This window comes from Coregonus lavaretus (assembly GCF_964263955.1).
Source record: "Coregonus lavaretus genome assembly, contig: HAP1_SCAFFOLD_156, whole genome shotgun sequence".
Classification (NCBI taxonomy): Eukaryota; Metazoa; Chordata; class Actinopteri; order Salmoniformes; family Salmonidae; genus Coregonus; species Coregonus lavaretus.
The window spans coordinates 454,224-471,594 of NW_028164304.1; the positions used below are offsets into that span (position 1 = coordinate 454,224).

The following is a 17,371-nucleotide window of genomic DNA, read 5'->3' on the forward strand; positions in this document are numbered from 1 at the left end:
CACGCAGTCACCACTCTCAGGCCAGGCTGGCCTTGGAGTGCCAGGTAGTAGGGCTTGTTAGCTGGTGACCCTTCAGAACCATCTGTGGGACATGAACCCTCCAGAGGCAGCTGGACTCGGGGTGCCTCACCCCACAATCACACATCCTACCCAGTCAGTCGTTTCAATGGAATGGCAATATATCAAATGAAAGTGCTATGAAATGGATGCCTTGTTTCCAAGAGCCAATATTTGGTTGAAGAGGTCTGTTTTTTGCTCTTTATCTCTCTCTCTCTCTGTCATGTGAAAAACAGGTTTTTCAATCAAGGATGTGTTTACTGTTATCTGAGGTATCTGAAAGAAACACTGCATCATCGCTCTTTTTAAATGCTACTTGCAACGATGTCGGCCTATTGAATGGGACTCCCAGATTCAGATTTCTTTTTTTTTCTTTTTTTTTATACATGTAGTTTGTTTTGTATGAAGAAAAATAAAATTGTTCTGTACACAATTCCAATGTAAAAAGGAAAAAAAATTAAAATATGTTCATGTAAGAAGCTAGTTTTTCATCTGCCCTCTTACCCAAAGAAATGTGTCATTGCAATCCTAGTTACATGCTCTACTTTTGTGAATACCATGTTTCTCATAATGTACATCGTCATGAATGTCAAAATAACTGTAAGAGATTTTACTTATGGATACAAAAGGAACATGTAAAAACAAAAACAAAAAAGTGGAACGGAGGGAAAGAAAGACAGGACGTTGGGAATAACCTATTAAGACAGGACGTTGGGAATAACCTATTAAGACAGGACGTTGGGAATAACCTATTAAGACAGGACGTTGGGAATAACCTATTAAGACAGGACGTTGGGAATAACCTATTAAGACAGGACGTTGGGAATAACCTATTAAGACAGGACGTTGGGAATAACCTATTAAGACAGGACGTTGGGAATAACCTATTAAGACAGGACGTTGGGAATAACCTATCAAGTTGTAGACAGTCAAGCCTGTATTGCACTTTTTCACAATTTTCTGAAAAAAAAAAACTTTTCTTCCATATCTTGTGTTTTAAATATAAAAGCTATGTTTATGTAACGTAGTGTCCTAGGTTAGCAGCAGGCAGCTGGTCTTGTGTTAATGTTAATTTGCTTCTGAGATCAGAAATTGAGCGGCAGGTTTTACTGTGCTGCTGATGAGGAATTCTGTTGCTTGTTTCTGTACAGAGATCTCTTTGCTTTCTGTAGAATATTCTGTGGCTTTTTTAAAAAAGAAATCAAAATGTTTGACAAAAAAAAACGTTATTTTTTATTTTTATTGGTGCTCTTATACATTGTGTATACAACTATTATGAATACTAACAAAGTTGAAGTTTCTACCTGTCTGTTTTGTCATGTATGTCGTATTTTCTTGTGTGTGGGGGCGTCAATCGATTTCTCCTTAAAACTTTAATGGGTTACTTACTGCCTGCCCTTCAGATAATGCTCTGATCCAAACCAACCTATGTACACAGCCTGGTCTCATAGACTAGGCGTAACATAGTAAATATAAATCCGGGAAACTCAAATTAGTATGATATGTTATGTTTGATATGGTTACATAAGACCGATGGTTACCTAAGGCAAAAATGAAAGTAGGGTGGTTGGTCGGGGTGGATGGATGGGCGTTATAAGGCAAACGTCTAGGATGTACGTACAGAATAATACGAAATGCTCTGAGACCAGGTTGATGTACACATCATGCCGTACTTATTCTCTATACTACTCACTGTAGCTCTGCTTTATACCGGTAACCAGTCATTGACCTGTTGGCACAGGCAACACTTTCACATACTGAGAGTAAACCATATATAGGCTGTGGTATGATTGTCAATGGAACGAGGTGACCTGAGGAGACGTTGACATTGCCACTTTGATCAAAAAGCCGCTAGACTTGTTCCCTTAGCCTGGTCCTAGATCTGAAAATACGCTTAGCAGCTTCATTGCAGCCATTGTCAAGCCAAAACAAATACAGAAATCCAAATAAACTAGTCAAGCCAACAAGATAAGGCTAATGCCTTTTAAATTAGCCAAGCCAGTGGAAATACCTGAGATGCATGCAGGTAAGAAGATGTGCACGTTTATGGGCCTGAAGAACAGTATCAGAACTAACCAGTGAATATCTGCAGTAAATCCAGATCTCTGTGAAGCTCAGTGTTAATGGGGAGGAGAGTGAAGGAGGACTGTCAGGACTGAAGATACTCAAGGCAAAGAGAGAGCGAAAGGACAAAGCTCTTGCGTCTATATAAGGAGGGGGGGGGGGGGGGGGGGGGCAGGGGATGTTGTTGATTGAGTGAGGTCAATTCTGGTGACTTTTTTTTAAAGGACATTCTACTCGAATGAGAATTAAATAGTTATCTTCCTTTGAAACCCATCTGAAAATCGAGGACAGTTAAATTTGATCTCTATATTGACCTCAAATGATTTGGCTAGCATATCGTTACTGTATTTTACCTATCAATTATTAAATCTATTAATAGGGTTGGCCACAAATGCGTAGAATGTGGCAAATCCTTCATCAGCAAGGCAAACCTGGTCAGTCATCAGGACTCACACAGGGAAGAAACCATACAGATGTTCAGTGTGCAGCAAATGCTTTTCTAACGCAAGCTATTTGAATCTTCATCATATAATAAATTGGTGTAAACAATGTTGCAAATCCTTCAGTCAGAGGTCAAACCTTGTTAAGCATGTGAAGACTCACACAGGTGAGAAATCACATCAATGCGAATAATGTGGCAAATCATTGAGGCGAGGCCAAACTGGCCCCATGACTTCGATCCAAATCTGTAATTTTCAATGGTTTCTCAATGGAAGTCATACGTTGACGGTCAGCAGAGATGACGCGTCCATAACCATACAATTTCCATCCATTTTCACGTACAAAAATGTCCGAGTTTAACTTTTGACGGGGCGACGGATACGTAACAATCCGTTTAGCCAATTAGAAAAGAGCAGGCGTTTTACGTCACACACTCCACACGGAACAAAAATAATCTGTTTGAATTTGGTGTCCTTTCTCCACGGATCAGTCTGGCTTTGACCTTATAGTCAGAGCGGACACCTGGTCAAGCATGACATTTCACACAGGGGAGAAATCATTTTGCTGCAATGAATGTGGTTCATGCTACACCAGAAATTCAAGTCTTACAAGCATATTGTGCTTTACGTGTGGAAAATGGTATCAGTCAATTCACTGAAGAGAAACTATTTTGTTGTCATGACTGTGGCAATCTTCCACAACAAGGGGAACCTTGACAAAAATATATTGCTGTCGTAAATGTGGTAAATGCTTTAGACAACAGTACACTGATGGGCATATCAACAGACACATTGAAGAAAGAATACAGAGAATGGATTTACTCTGATTAAAAACCATACAAATAAAAAAAAAGTGCCAAATGTGGTCGGTCCTCTGTAGCTCAATTGGTAGAGCATGGCGCTTGTAACGCCAGGGTAGTGGGTTCGATTCCTGGGACCACCCATACGTAAAAATGTATGCGCACATGACTGTAAGTCGCTTTGGATAAAAGCGTCTGCTAAATGGCATATTAATTAATATTATTAATTAATATTAATTATATTAAAATGTTTCTACAAAGGGAGTCTGGTTAGGCTCACTCAGTTAATGTCTGATTAAAGGTTTTTTCTCTTACACTGTAGGGCTACATTTGAACTTTTATCTGTTTTCAAAGGACACATTTGTGTCATCAATAAGAATCATTGTTCAGTAAATAAGTCTTGATTAAAAAAATTAATAATTGAATGATAATTTTAGAGCTATTCCCTTTGTTTTATCAAACTGTTAATTTGGCAGGACTCTAGAGAACAGAGGGCGTTTCTCCTAACAAATACCTGTAGAGGATCACTTTCACAGCCCAATTTTCTTATTGCTCTGTCAAAATGCTTTTTAAATGCATGCTTCTTTGATTCCTTCCTCCTTCCATTGGTGAAAGCTGTAAGGACCATTGCTTTCACCTGTCCAAATTAGTGGTTAATTCAAGAAGGTAGAGGTGCATTTTTTAACTCTTAATATATGACCCAGCCAGCCACTTTAACCCATGCCTAACCTAACACTTGGAGCCACATGGTCATTAAAAACCTCACGTATAACACAGAATGACGGTTGAAATAGAGCCAGATATTGCAGCAGAATACAGCTTGAGATCTCATCCTCAAATTCTACCGGATCGGGTATCACCACAGAGGTAAAAGGAGGGGAATCTGAACGTTGCCAATAGAAATGAATGATATATAATTAACTCCCTATAGTATTCTATGTATATCATACATTATATATAGGCTGTATATTTTCTACAATGTGCTTCATTATATTGCTATTTCCAGAACCATTTACAGTTGGTCACACAGTACTGTAGAAAGAGTACAGGTCTGTGATGTTCCTAAATGCGTTGCAGTTTAATCACCAGCAGGTGTCACTCCAGACAGTACTTTGCACTTGTCAACTTCCGCTTACAGACGTAGCTAGCGATCATCACATCACATACATGGCGGCTAGCTCACCGCGGAATCCCCCTCCTTTCCCTGGAGCAGAGAACCAAGACCCACTTTCCGAAATGGCAGATGGAGACAGTGATGAAGGGGAGGATGCATTCGTTGGCAATGTAAGAACTAGACATATATCAGATTATACTAGCTACAGCTTGTCCTGACTGAAGCCGGATTTGTACACCATTCCATAGCATGCTAATGTTAGCCCTGTACACTACAGAACGGAGCTTAGCCAACCAGCTAGCTAGGCTCAACTTTTCCAGTCTCCAGTCTGGTACAATCCATTAGATAGCTAACGTTAACTCCTTTTGTTTTTTGAATGGAAGCTGCACTCACTCAACCTCTTAACTTGTTGAGCGCTGGTCTGCAGCCTATATATATGTATATATACCTGTGTGAAGCTAGCCACAATAGTGGAATTTGCGGTTTGCTTTCAAAATAAAAGTGCCCCATTGAAAGTTATTCAAATGGATACAAATAGTGGAATTATGCTATATTTGACTAACTAGATAATGCTAAACAATGTAGGAATGTGCTTATATACATTCAACAAAATACCATTTCAAAAAAATATCAGTTGAAATCGCACTGTGGATGTATTAGACTAGAATTGCATTGGGGGCATACTTATATTTCACTGTACAGTCTTGACTAAACATCAGACTGGAAACAGAATGTTACCATGGTTATTAGATGGCTAATCAGTCTGAAAGAAGTCGCTGTAAAAAAAGACGCAATTCTCTACAAGCCAGAATGTTGAGTAAAATGATATGAGGTTACTTTACCGGTTGTCTGTGCAGAACCTCCCGACGCAGCAAAAAGACAAGTAAACAATACTTTACTGTAGACATTTGATCTCCAGAACTTTTTGCGACGCCGGTAAGTTCTGTCACTTGTATTTTCCATCTCCTGAGCATTTCACGTGGTGCACAATATGTAAACAATAGCCGAATATAATCGAACATTGTCGACTAAAGCACGTTCCGTCCCAGTCAGCTGGGACAGTATTTGTGTAAACTCTTCACAGTCGTGTTCTGTGAGTGTCCCTGAGTAGGCTAATACCACATTTCATGGGTGCAACATCCATAGGTTAGGCTGTACAGTGCATATAAGTATGCCCCAAATGAAATTCTAAAGTCTTATACATCCACAGTGCGATTTCAACTGATTTGTACTGCTTTGGGTCAAATTAACTAATTATTGTCTTGAAATTCTATAACATTGCGATCTTGTTTAGCATTAACTAGTCCAAATATGGCATCATTCCACTATTTGTACTAGCTAGTTAAAAAAATAATAATGTATGCACGCATGACTAAGTCGCTTTGGATAAAAGCGTCTGCTAAATGGCTTATTATTATTATTATTATTATTATTATTATTATTATTATTATTATTATATATAGCCTCATTCTTGATATTACATGTATTTTTTTTTTTTTTTACTTTAGTTTATTTAGTAAATATTTTCTTAACTCTATTTTCTTAACTGCATTGTTGGTTAAGGGTTTGTAAGTAAGCACCTGTTATATACAGCGCATGTGACAAATAAAACTATCCAGGCTCTGCTGTAGCCGGCCGCAACCGGGAGACCAATGGGGCGGCGCACAATTGGCCCAGCGTCGTCCAGGGTAGGGGAGGGAATGGCCGGCAGGGAGGTAGCTCAGTTGATAGAGCATGGCGTTTGCAACGCCAGGGTTGTGGGTTCGTTTCCCACGGGGGGCCAGTATGAAAATAATAATGTATGCACTAACTGTAAGTCGCTCTGGATAAGAGCGTCAGCTAAATGACGTAAATGTAAATGTAAATGTAAATTTGTATCCGTTTGAATCTCTTTCAATGGGGGACTTTTATTTTGAACGCGAACTGCAAATGCCAGTATTGTTGCTGATCCTTATTGTGGCTAGCTTCACACCGCTGTAGCTAACCTAGGTGGCTAATTCTGTTATGATTTTAGCCCATCTGAGCAATGGTTGCCATCACTCTTGTCCAGGACCTGGGCAGCTGATAACGTAACTAGTTAGCTAGTTAAATCTGTTATATTTTCACAACTTCACTGAACGTTGGCTAGCTAGTTCTACTAATATCTATATATCTAACTTCAGTTGGACACACTTTTGTTTCCACTCAAATAAAGAAAGGAAAAGATGCAACATTTTCTTCAAATCCCATAGTGGACAATAGTCCACACTTGAGCAGTTACCCCCACCTTCATTTTGGACAAACCGTAGTTTGACAGTAATGGACTTGTGGCTATGTAGGCCCATGTAATACACACCATTAATACATCATTGTAATACAGCAATGTAATACATAATTAAAGGGACAATTCACCATTTTTCAAATTCATAATCTCCAACACCAGCTGGAGGTGAATATGAAGTGTAAAAAATGATAATAATTGCCCTTTAAAACTAACTGTCACAATCAACTGACCTGGCCCCTTTTCACTGATATCTCAAGTCCACCCCATCCAAATATTGTGGTTTGGGCTTCTCCTTGTATGCGAAAGGTTTAAACAGCTGCACTAAAAAAGTGACCTGACTAAGTACCCTCAGTTTGAATTCCTCTATACCTTATTGTGTTTCTAACTGCTGTACTAATTTTCTTCTTTCTTGGTTTTTAATTACCCTTCAGAGCAACCCTGTTGCAGAGTCCTTTCATTCGGATGCAGCCAAAGGTGAAGAACCAGCCGATGTCTTCAGTGAAAAAGAAACCAGCACCACTGTCAACAGTTCCATCACAACCTCCAACCCCAAGTCCAACGGTGCCCATTCAGACGATGAGAATGATCTATTTGCAGGCATGTTATCATTTTTACCTTTATTATTACCCATACTGGACTGAAGAGCTGAATTGGTTCATCTCCCAGTGACGTCCTTGCTTATGTTGCATGTTGCCCGTCCCCTCAGAGGCCTCGGTGGAGCTGTCCATGGAGAACCCCAGCGCCACAGCCAAGCCCTCCGGAGCTGAATCCACCCGGTCACTTACACCAAGCACATCAGCAACACAACCCAAGTCTATAGAGCAGGTAGGCTACAGCAGGACATGCCCAACAAATTCCACCACAGTTGAGTTTGATGTAATATGTTGTTGTCTGCTGCTTGTTGCTTCGGAGGGCCATTATGCCATACCGTAATTATTATCAGCCCTCGAAAGACAGATATAGGGAATATTTTCTGTTTGTTTGTTTTTTCACCTTTAGTTAACCAGGTAAGCCAGTTGAGAACAAGTTCTCATTTACAACTGCGACCTGGCCAAGATAAAGACATTTACATTTACATTTACATTTTAATCATTTAGCAGACGCTCTTATCCAGAGCGACTTACATGAGCAATTAGGGTTAAGTGCCTTGCTCAAGGGCACATCGACAGATTTTTCACCTAGTCGGTGAAAGCAGTGCGATAAAAACAACACAGAGTTACATATGGGGTAAACAAAACATAAAGTCAAAAATACAACAGAAAATATATATACAGTGTGTGCGAATGTAGTAAGTTACGGAGGTAAGGCAATAAATAGGCCATATAAATACATACAAATACTGGTGACCTTATGAGACTAGCAAAACCCCAAACATTTTCATCATCATCATTTCATTATGCAGCGTTAGCAAAAGAGAAAGAATAATTACAGTCTTGTTGTTCATTTCCACCAATTCAGTTGGAAGAGGAAGAGGGCAAGGACAACTTTGACATGGATGTTGCTGTCACCAATCCAGAGAAAATTGGTAAGGGATATTTTTACGTTTTCTTACTGTCTTTAAACTAATGTTTAGCTACCATTTTAGAAGCATTGGAAATGTGTATTCTGGTTGAATCCATTGGAGCCATGATGTAATTATCTTATCTTCCTCTCAAATGAGTTTAGTTTTGAAAGGAGGAAGCCAAGATGGCGTCGCTGTGAGAGGGAGCGTTTTTTCGCTTGTCCAAGCAACTTTGAGGGTTAGGTGGTTAACGGTCTAATATTGGCTATCAATGTAGCAAGAAACTAACTAGAACTTGTTTTAGCTACATATGGCAAGTTTAGAGTTAGTTTTTGTCACGTTGAATGGGAAGAACACGACAGAAAGACAACAGAAGACGGAATATCAAAGCCTCACAGAAGACGGCAGGCATGCTAGCTAGCTACGGCGAGAGCCAGAGTAGCATGGATATGCAAGATGCCACGAGCTCAAGCAAGAGAAAGAACAAGACGGACCAGGACGAAACCTCTTTACCTCAGTTTAGTTTTTAAATGTTGTTCACTATTGGTCCTGGAGGGCTGTAGCCAGGATATGCGAGTTTTTTTCTTATTTTAGTTTGTGTGTCAATTTCCAGTCTCGGATTTTATATTTGAAACTAAACTGTGTCTCAACCTCTGTAACATGACAATTTGATCTTCCCTTTTAGGAGATGGCATGAATGCTTACATGGCCTACAAAGTGTCTACTCGGGTATGTAACTTCTGCAGTAGCAAAATCGGGACTTTTTAAACAGCTAGTTCTGGTCATGTACGTAGTAGCACTCCCAAACCATTTGTACTGTACTTTTCACTGTGACCATGAACAATTTGAAGGAATTACTCGGTGCTTGTGTTGTGTAGGTCTACTTCTGTCAGTGTCCTCTATGAAATCAGAACTTGTGCTTTTGTCTTTCGCAAACTGATACTAATCTTCACTAATTACACCCCCCACCCCCCAGACTACATTACCCATGTTCAGGAACAGGACATTCTCGGTGTGGAGGAGGTTCAGTGATTTCCTTGGGCTATATGAGAAGCTGTCGGTGAAGCACTCCCTAAACGGCTGTATCATCCCTCCACCACCAGAGAAGAGCGTTGTGGGTAAGGAACTACTTTTGTCAGTTCACGTCTGCCCGCCAGTTTAAAAAACAAAACCACTGGTTGCAGGCAGAGTATACAAACCCAGTAGATTTCACAGGTGCAGGGTACTGAACACGGCACATGAAAGACACTAGTAACACCATGGCTTCACTCCATAGGGATGACCAAAGTGAAGGTGGGAAAGGAGGACTCTTCCTCTGCTGACTTTGTGGAGAGGAGGAGAGCGGCTCTGGAGAGGTAGGACCTGAAGCAGCACCTTTTACCATTGTTGTACTCTGGAGAGGTAGGACCTGAAGCAGCACCTTTTACCATTGTTGTACTCTGGAGAGGTAGGACCTGAAGCAGCACCTTTTACCATTGTTGTACTCTGGAGAGGTAGGACCTGAAGCTGCAGCTTTTACCATTGTTGTACTCTGGAGAGGTAGGACCTGAAGCAGCACCTTTTACCATTGTTGTACTCTGGAGAGGTAGGACCTGAAGCTGCACCTTTTACCATTGCTGTACTCTGGAGAGGTAGGACCTGAAGCAGCACCTTTTACCATTGTTGTACTCTGGAGAGGTAGGACCTGAAGCAGCACCTTTTACCATTGTTGTACTCTGGAGAGGTAGGACCTGAAGCAGCACCTTTTACCATTGTTGTACTCTGGAGAGGTAGGACCTGAAGCAGCACCTTTTACCATTGTTGTACTCTGGAGAGGTAGGACCTGAAGCAGCACCTTTTACCATTGTTGTACTCTGGAGAGGTAGGACCTGACGCTGCACCTTTTACCATTGTTGTACTCTGGAGAGGTAGGACCTGAAGCAGCACTTTTTACCATTGTTGTACTCTGGAGAGGTAGGACCTGAAGCAGCACCTTTTACCATTGTTGTACTCTGGAGAGGTAGGACCTGAAGCAGCACATTTTACCATTGTTGTACTCTGGAGAGGTAGGACCTGAAGCAGCACCTTTTACCATTGTTGTACTCTGGAGAGGTAGGACCTGAAGCAGCACCTTTTACCATTGTTGTACTCTGGAGAGGTAGGACCTGAAGCTGCAGCTTTTACCATTGTTGTACTCTGGAGAGGTAGGACCTGAAGCAGCACCTTTTACCATTGTTGTACTCTGGAGAGGTAGGACCTGAAGCTGCACCTTTTACCATTGCTGTACTCTGGAGAGGTAGGACCTGAAGCAGCACCTTTTACCATTGCTGTACTCTGGAGAGGTAGGACCTGAAGCAGCACCTTTTACCATTGTTGTACTCTGGAGAGGTAGGACCTGAAGCAGCACCTTTTACCATTGTTGTACTCTGGAGAGGTAGGACCTGAAGCAGCACCTTTTACCATTGTTGTACTCTGGAGAGGTAGGACCTGAAGCAGCACCTTTTACCATTGTTGTACTCTGGAGAGGTAGGACCTGAAGCAGCACCTTTTACCATTGTTGTACTCTGGAGAGGTAGGACCTGACGCTGCACCTTTTACCATTGTTGTACTCTGGAGAGGTAGGACCTGAAGCAGCACTTTTTACCATTGTTGTACTCTGGAGAGGTAGGACCTGAAGCAGCACCTTTTACCATTGTTGTACTCTGGAGAGGTAGGACCTGAAGCAGCACATTTTACCATTGTTGTACTCTGGAGAGGTAGGACCTGAAGCAGCACCTTTTACCATTGTTGTACTCTGGAGAGGTAGGACCTGAAGCAGCACCTTTTACCATTGTTGTACTCTGGAGAGGTAGGACCTGAAGCAGCACCTTTTACCATTGTTGTACTCTGGAGAGGTAGGACCTGAAGCAGCACCTTTTACCATTGTTGTACTCTGGAGAGGTAGGACCTGAAGCTGCACCTTTTACCATTGTTGTACTCTGGAGAGGTAGGACCTGAAGCAGCACTTTTTACCATTGTTGTACTCTGGAGAGGTAGGACCTGAAGCAGCACCTTTTACCATTGTTGTACTCTGGAGAGGTAGGACCTGAAGCAGCACATTTTACCATTGTTGTACTCTGGAGAGGTAGGACCTGAAGCAGCACCTTTTACCATTGTTGTACTCTGGAGAGGTAGGACCTGAAGCAGCACCTTTTACCATTGTTGTACTCTGGAGAGGTAGGACCTGAAGCAGCACCTTTTACCATTGTTGTACTCTGGAGAGGTACTACCTGAAGCAGCACTTTTTACCATTGTTGTACTCTGGAGAGGTAGGACCTGAAGCAGCACCTTTTACCATTGTTGTACTCTGGAGAGGTAGGACCTGAAGCAGCACCTTTTACCATTGTTGTACTCTGGAGCGGTAGGACCTGAAGCAGCACCTTTTACCATTGTTGTACTCTGGAGAGGTAGGACCTGAAGCAGCACCTTTTACCATTGTTGTACTCTGGAGAGGTAGGACCTGAAGCAGCACCTTTTACCATTGTTGTACTCAGACTTCGCATGTACAGTTCTGTGAAGTATCAAGTTCAGATTGTGTTTTATATTAGCCTGTTGATATTTGTTATATTTTTTTGCTTTTGTTAAGAATATGGCAAAAGTCCACATGCAATGCATTCACAATACATTTCTCAACGATGTATTGCTGTATCTTCATTGATATGGCAGGCATTGCATTGTTTCCTACCTGTAATCTAGCCCATTTATATTTGCGGGATTTTCTAGGTACCTCCAGAGAGTAGTGTCTCACCCGTCCCTGTTACAAGACCCTGATGTCAGAGAGTTCCTGGAAAGAGACGAGGTAGGTGACTCTTCAGTCATTAGCTGTCAATACTGTTCTTTCACAAAGTACTGGAATCATGCATTCATTTGTTCACTGTGTGTGTCTGCGTGTGTGTGTGTCTGCGTGTGTGTGTCAGCTGCCTAGGGCGGTGGGTACACATGCACTGAGTGGAGCTGGCTTCCTGAAGATGATCAACAGGGCGTCTGATGCTGTCAATAAGATGACCATCAAGATCAACGACTCAGACACTGTAAGACAATCACTGTTGTGGTTGATTTACTCAAATGACAAAAATGAAATTATAGCAGTAAAGTAAATTATCTAAATTAATGTTTGAGCTTGTGCCTTTTTTTTCCTGTAAAATGTGAGCTTTCTCTTTACTGTCTGCTAAACGAGATGCGTATGCTTCTGTAAAGCTTTGGGTAGATAAGTCCCCTTTGTCATTCAAATGGTTTTAATTGATGTTGATTGGTTGCCTGATCGTTCCTCCCACGTTGCTTTGTGTTCCAGTGGTTTGACGACAAACTGCAGGAGGTGGAGAGCGAGGAGCTGCAGCTGAGGAAACTCCACGCGGTGGTGGACTCCCTGGTCAACCACAGGAAGGGTGAGTTTCACAGGAAAAAAGGGAAACGTCTGCTTCCAAACCCTTTGGGTAAGATTGGATCTTTAAAGCAGACGTTCCCTTTTTCCTTTGTGACCCTGGTATATCTGTTGTGTTTGGTCAGAGCTCTGCGGGAACACGGCGGTGTTCGCCAAGAGCATGGCCATGCTGGGCACCTCGGAGGACAACACAGCTCTGTCCCGGGCCCTCTCCCAACTGGCCGAGGTGGAGGACAAGATGGAGACACTACACCAGGAGCAGGCGGCCAGCGACTTCTTCATCTTGGCCGAGCTGCTGGCCGACTACATCCGCATACTAGGGGCCGTCAGGGTACGGAAACTTCATTCTACATCCGCATACTAGGGGCCGTCAGGGTACGGAAACTTCATTCTGCATCCGCATACTAGGGGCCGTCAGGGTATGGAAACTTCATTCTACATCCGCATACTAGGGGCCGTCAGGGTATGGAAACTTCATTCTGCATCCGCCTACTAGGGGCCGTCAGGGTACGGAAAATTCATTCTACATCCGCATACTAGGGGCCGTCAGGGTACGGAAACTTCATTCTGCATCCGCATACTAGGGGCCGTCAGGGTACGGAAACGTCATTCTGTATCCGCCTACTAGGGGCCGTCAGGGTACGGAAACTTCATTCTACATCCGCCTACTAGGGGCCGTCAGGGTATGGAAACTTAATTTTGCATCCGCATACTAGGGGCCGTCAGGGTACGGAAACTTCATTCTGCATCCGCATACTAGGGGCCGTCAGGGTACGGAAACTTAATTCTGCATCCGCCTACTAGGGGCCGTCAGGGTACGGAAAATTCATTCTACATCCGCATACTAGGGGCCGTCAGGGTACGGAAACGTAATTCTACATCTGCATACTAGGGGCCGTCAGGGTATGGAAACTTCATTCTACATCCGCATACTAGGGGCCGTCAGGGTATGGAAACTTCATTCTACATCCGCATACTAGGGGCCGTCAGGGTATGGAAACTTCATTCTACATCCGCATACTAGGGGCCGTCAGGGTACGGAAACGTAATTCTACATCTGCATACTAGGGGCCGTCAGGGTATGGAAACTTCATTCTACATCCGCATACTAGGGGCCGTCAGGGTACGGAAACTTCATTCTACATCCGCATACTAGGGTCCGTCAGGGTACGGAAACGTCATTCTACATCTGCTTACTAGGGGCCGTCAGGGTATGGAAACTTCATTCTACATCCGCATACTAGGGGCCGTCAGGGTACGGAAACTTCATTCTGTATCCGCCTACTAGGGGCCGTCAGGGTACGGAAACTTCATTCTACATCCGCATACTAGGGTCCGTCAGGGTACGGAAACTTCATTCTACATCCGCATACTAGGGGCCGTCAGGGTACGGAAACTTCATTCTACATCCGCATACTAGGGTCCGTCAGGGTACGGAAACTTCATTCTACATCCGCATACTAGGGGCCGTCAGGGTACGGAAACTTCATTCTACATCCGCATACTAGGGTCCGTCAGGGTACGGAAAATTCATTCTACATCCGCATACTAGGGTCCGTCAGGGTACGGAAAATTCATTCTACATCCGCATACTAGGGGCCGTCAGGGTACGGAAAATTCATTCTACATCCGCATACTAGGGGCCGTCAGGGTACGGAAACTTCATTCTATGGCCTGAATTCTAAATAGAAAACTACGACTACATTGATTGGATGAGTAAATCCTAATAGATATCAATGGAAGATTAGTAAAAAAATAAAACATTTGTGCTAGCTTTGGTGCTAAATTGGGTAGCTACTAGCTAGAATCGGAGTGCCCTCGATGTGAAATTGATGTGGTGCTAATTTTGGCCCAAACTCGTGCTGTGCGGCTAATTTGGTCATTCTCGTTGTGTTTTCCACAGGGCTGTTTTGAGCAGCGCATGAAAACGTGGCAGCGTTGGCAGGAGGCTCAGAGCACCCTGCAGAAGAAGAGGGAGGCCGAAGCAAAGCTACTGTGGGCCAACAAGCCAGACAAACTACAACAGGCCAAAGAGGAGATCACTGAGGTACAGGAGCCAGCACTGTGGTAATGCATACTTAAAGGGAGGTGGTATTGCTTTGAGTTCTATTTCCACCTAAAACTCTCCTTATTCCCCTCTTGTCTTTCAGTGGGAGGGTAAAGTCACTCAGTACGAGCGGGATTTTGACAGGATGTCTGTAACCGTTCGCAAGGAATTCCTCAGGTTTGAGGTAAGGCTCGTCCTTTTCATTTGAGCAACATTGTGCTGCTGTATTCAGGATACAGGATAGTTTTGAGTGAGAAAATCTGCGTGACAGTTATTTTCTCCCCCTCATCTAACAGAAAGAGAAGTCCAAGGACTTCAAAAGCCAGATAGTGAAATATCTGGAGTCTCTTCTACAGTCTCAACAGCGGGTAATCTTTACTATTTTTTTATTTAATATGTGCGTTTTCGTGTAACTGTTTGCTTGAAATGTTGGCCTTTATACTCCAAATATTGATGTGCTCTCTTTTCACTTTTCTTCCTCTTGGATCTAGCTCGTAAAGTTCTGGGAAGCATTCCTGCCTGAAGCAAAGGCGATAGCATGATGAGGACGTTAGGAAGAGACCGTCTGCCTTTTTTGAACACTTTACCTCCTGACTATGTACCCAGAAGACAATGCCACTACAGCTCATCCATATTATTTTAGCATTAGTGATTTATTTTCCAGCTCTTCAGTATGCTCTACATCGGCACAATGTATTGATTCAACAGAGATGAATTTGACAGTATAGCTTTTCTATCGAAATATGTCAGTGGTGTGAGTGGGATATTTTTACTCTGTGTTCTTGGGCCACCCTTGCTCAGATAGGAAGAGTATGACTTTCCAATCCTAAACTGTTAACATTTTGAGGTACTTCCCTAGATTAGTAGTGTTTGTTTACAGTAGAGGGCAGTTCATAACTGTTTACTAAAGCTCATGAAATAACTTTTGGATCCACAAAAACGCATAGGGGAATGTAGCAAATTGTGTGTGTCGTGTGAAATACCACTTTGACTAGAGAGCTCATTCAAATTGATAGTATTAGTCCGTCTAATGGTCCTTAATTTGTACATTTCCAGACCTACAGTGACTGCACAAAATAATGGAAGCACGGAATGTATGTTTATGTTGACCCATCAGATGAGTGTGCGTGTGCCTGCCTGCCTGCGTGTTTGTGCGTGTGCTCCATTGTTTGATCATCAGTTGATATACATCTGTAACCTCAAATAATTATGTTCAACAACAGTCTTTCTGAACTGACCATCAGTATGTTGTTCTCTGAAATGCTATTTTTAAAACATCTGTGTTCGAACATGTAGCCTCATGAAATGTGTCATGTTCAGTGTTGGAAAAAGTACTCAATTGTCATACTTGAGTTAAAGTAAAGATACCTTAATAAAAAATGACTGAAGTAAAAGTCACCCAGTAAAATACTACTTGAGTAAAAGTCCAAAGTATCTGATTTTAAATGTACTTAAGTACAGTGGTGGAAAAAGTACAAAATGTTCATACTTGAGTAAAAGTACAAAGTAAAAGTCAATGCTATACATAAAATTCCTTATATTAAGCTAACCAAACGGCACGATTTTCTTGTTTTTTATTTATTTACAGACAGACGGTGGCACAATCCAAAACTCAGACATAATTTACAAACACAGTATTTGTGTTTAATGAGTCCGCCTGATCAGAGGCAGTAAGGATGACAATGCGTGATATTGATAGGTGCGTGAATTGGACTATAATTCTCTCCTGCCTCAGCGTTAAAAATGTAACGAGTACTTTTGGGTGTCAGGGAAAATGTATGGGAGTAAAAAGTACATATCTTTAGGAATGTCGTGGAGTAAAAGTAGTCAAAAATATAAATAATAAAGTAATGTACAGATACCCCAAAAAACTACTTAAGAGTAGTACTTTCAAGTATTTTTACTTAAGTACTTTATACCACTGGTCATGTTTCCTCACAATTTTGATAAAGTAGCAGCAGTGCTTGACTTGGACTGAAATAGGTGTCAGTACTCATTTTGGGTGCTGGTACTGTTTAGGTGCAAGAACTCCGCAGTACCTTTGAACTAATATTCTATATAAGGTGCAGGAACTCTAGCAGTAGAAAATTAGGGTGCCGGTATTCAGTTGGGGTTATACACAAGTCCAGCACTGACTAGCAGTGTGTATTGATGATGAAAGCATAGTGGTAACAAGTGTTGACTCCTTTAATTTTCTTACCCAACATTTATATGAGTGTCTGTTATTTTTCCTCAAGATGTGCTTTATTTTTGTAACCACTTGCATTTAGATAAGATATTCCTGAAAGTGCTATAGATGGGAGTAATAAAGATGATTGATTGAACTTGGTTTAATGTTTGAGGCTGGGGTTTTTTGTCCATAAAATTACATTAGTATCCAAGAATGTAGGACAGGGAATATCATATGGAGGTTATTTGGTGCATGGTTTCAATCATATTCCATCCCCATAATATACATTTTAAATTACTGATCTTGTATCAGTGGAGTAGGTACGAGTGTTGCATTGTTGAAACCATTGAGTTACATAATTTGAAGTCATATACTCAAATAATTATTCACCATTATTAAAAATATATATATTTTTTACTTGGGTCAAAAAAAATAAGTATCGAACCCTGTGCAACCTGGAAGTGTTGACGCAAGCGGGTGTGCTGTTCATAGCTCAATGGTGCGGTTGCCTGTACT

At 42.0% G+C, this 17,371-nt stretch overlaps 1 protein-coding gene across 1 annotated transcript; it reads left to right on the plus strand.

Annotated features, from left to right (window-relative positions):
* Window positions 1-4,517: 4,517 nt before the first annotated feature.
* Window positions 4,518-17,014, plus strand: LOC311117223 (sorting nexin-1-like). Its single transcript, XM_084192199.1, has 15 exons — window positions 4,518-4,645; window positions 7,170-7,335; window positions 7,445-7,563; window positions 8,197-8,263; window positions 8,925-8,968; window positions 9,216-9,357; window positions 9,516-9,594; window positions 11,981-12,056; window positions 12,175-12,288; window positions 12,549-12,642; window positions 12,764-12,969; window positions 14,542-14,685; window positions 14,789-14,869; window positions 14,982-15,053; window positions 15,177-17,014. The coding sequence occupies exons 1-15, from the start codon at window positions 4,529-4,531 to the stop codon at window positions 15,225-15,227; spliced, it is 1,572 nt and encodes a 523-aa protein (XP_084048325.1). The 5' UTR covers window positions 4,518-4,528; the 3' UTR covers window positions 15,228-17,014.
* Window positions 17,015-17,371: the final 357 nt, after the last annotated feature.

Excerpts from the sequence above, each read along its gene's own strand:
- LOC311117223 (XM_084192199.1), top strand. The coding sequence starts at position 4,529 with ATGGCGGCTAGCTCACCGCGGAATCCCCCTCCTTTCCCTGGAGCAGAG. Across the intron at positions 12,643-12,763 it reads CCTGGTCAACCACAGGAAGG|AGCTCTGCGGGAACACGGCG; the intron begins GTGAGTTTCACA and ends GTGTTTGGTCAG. Across the intron at positions 14,686-14,788 it reads CCAAAGAGGAGATCACTGAG|TGGGAGGGTAAAGTCACTCA; the intron begins GTACAGGAGCCA and ends CTTGTCTTTCAG.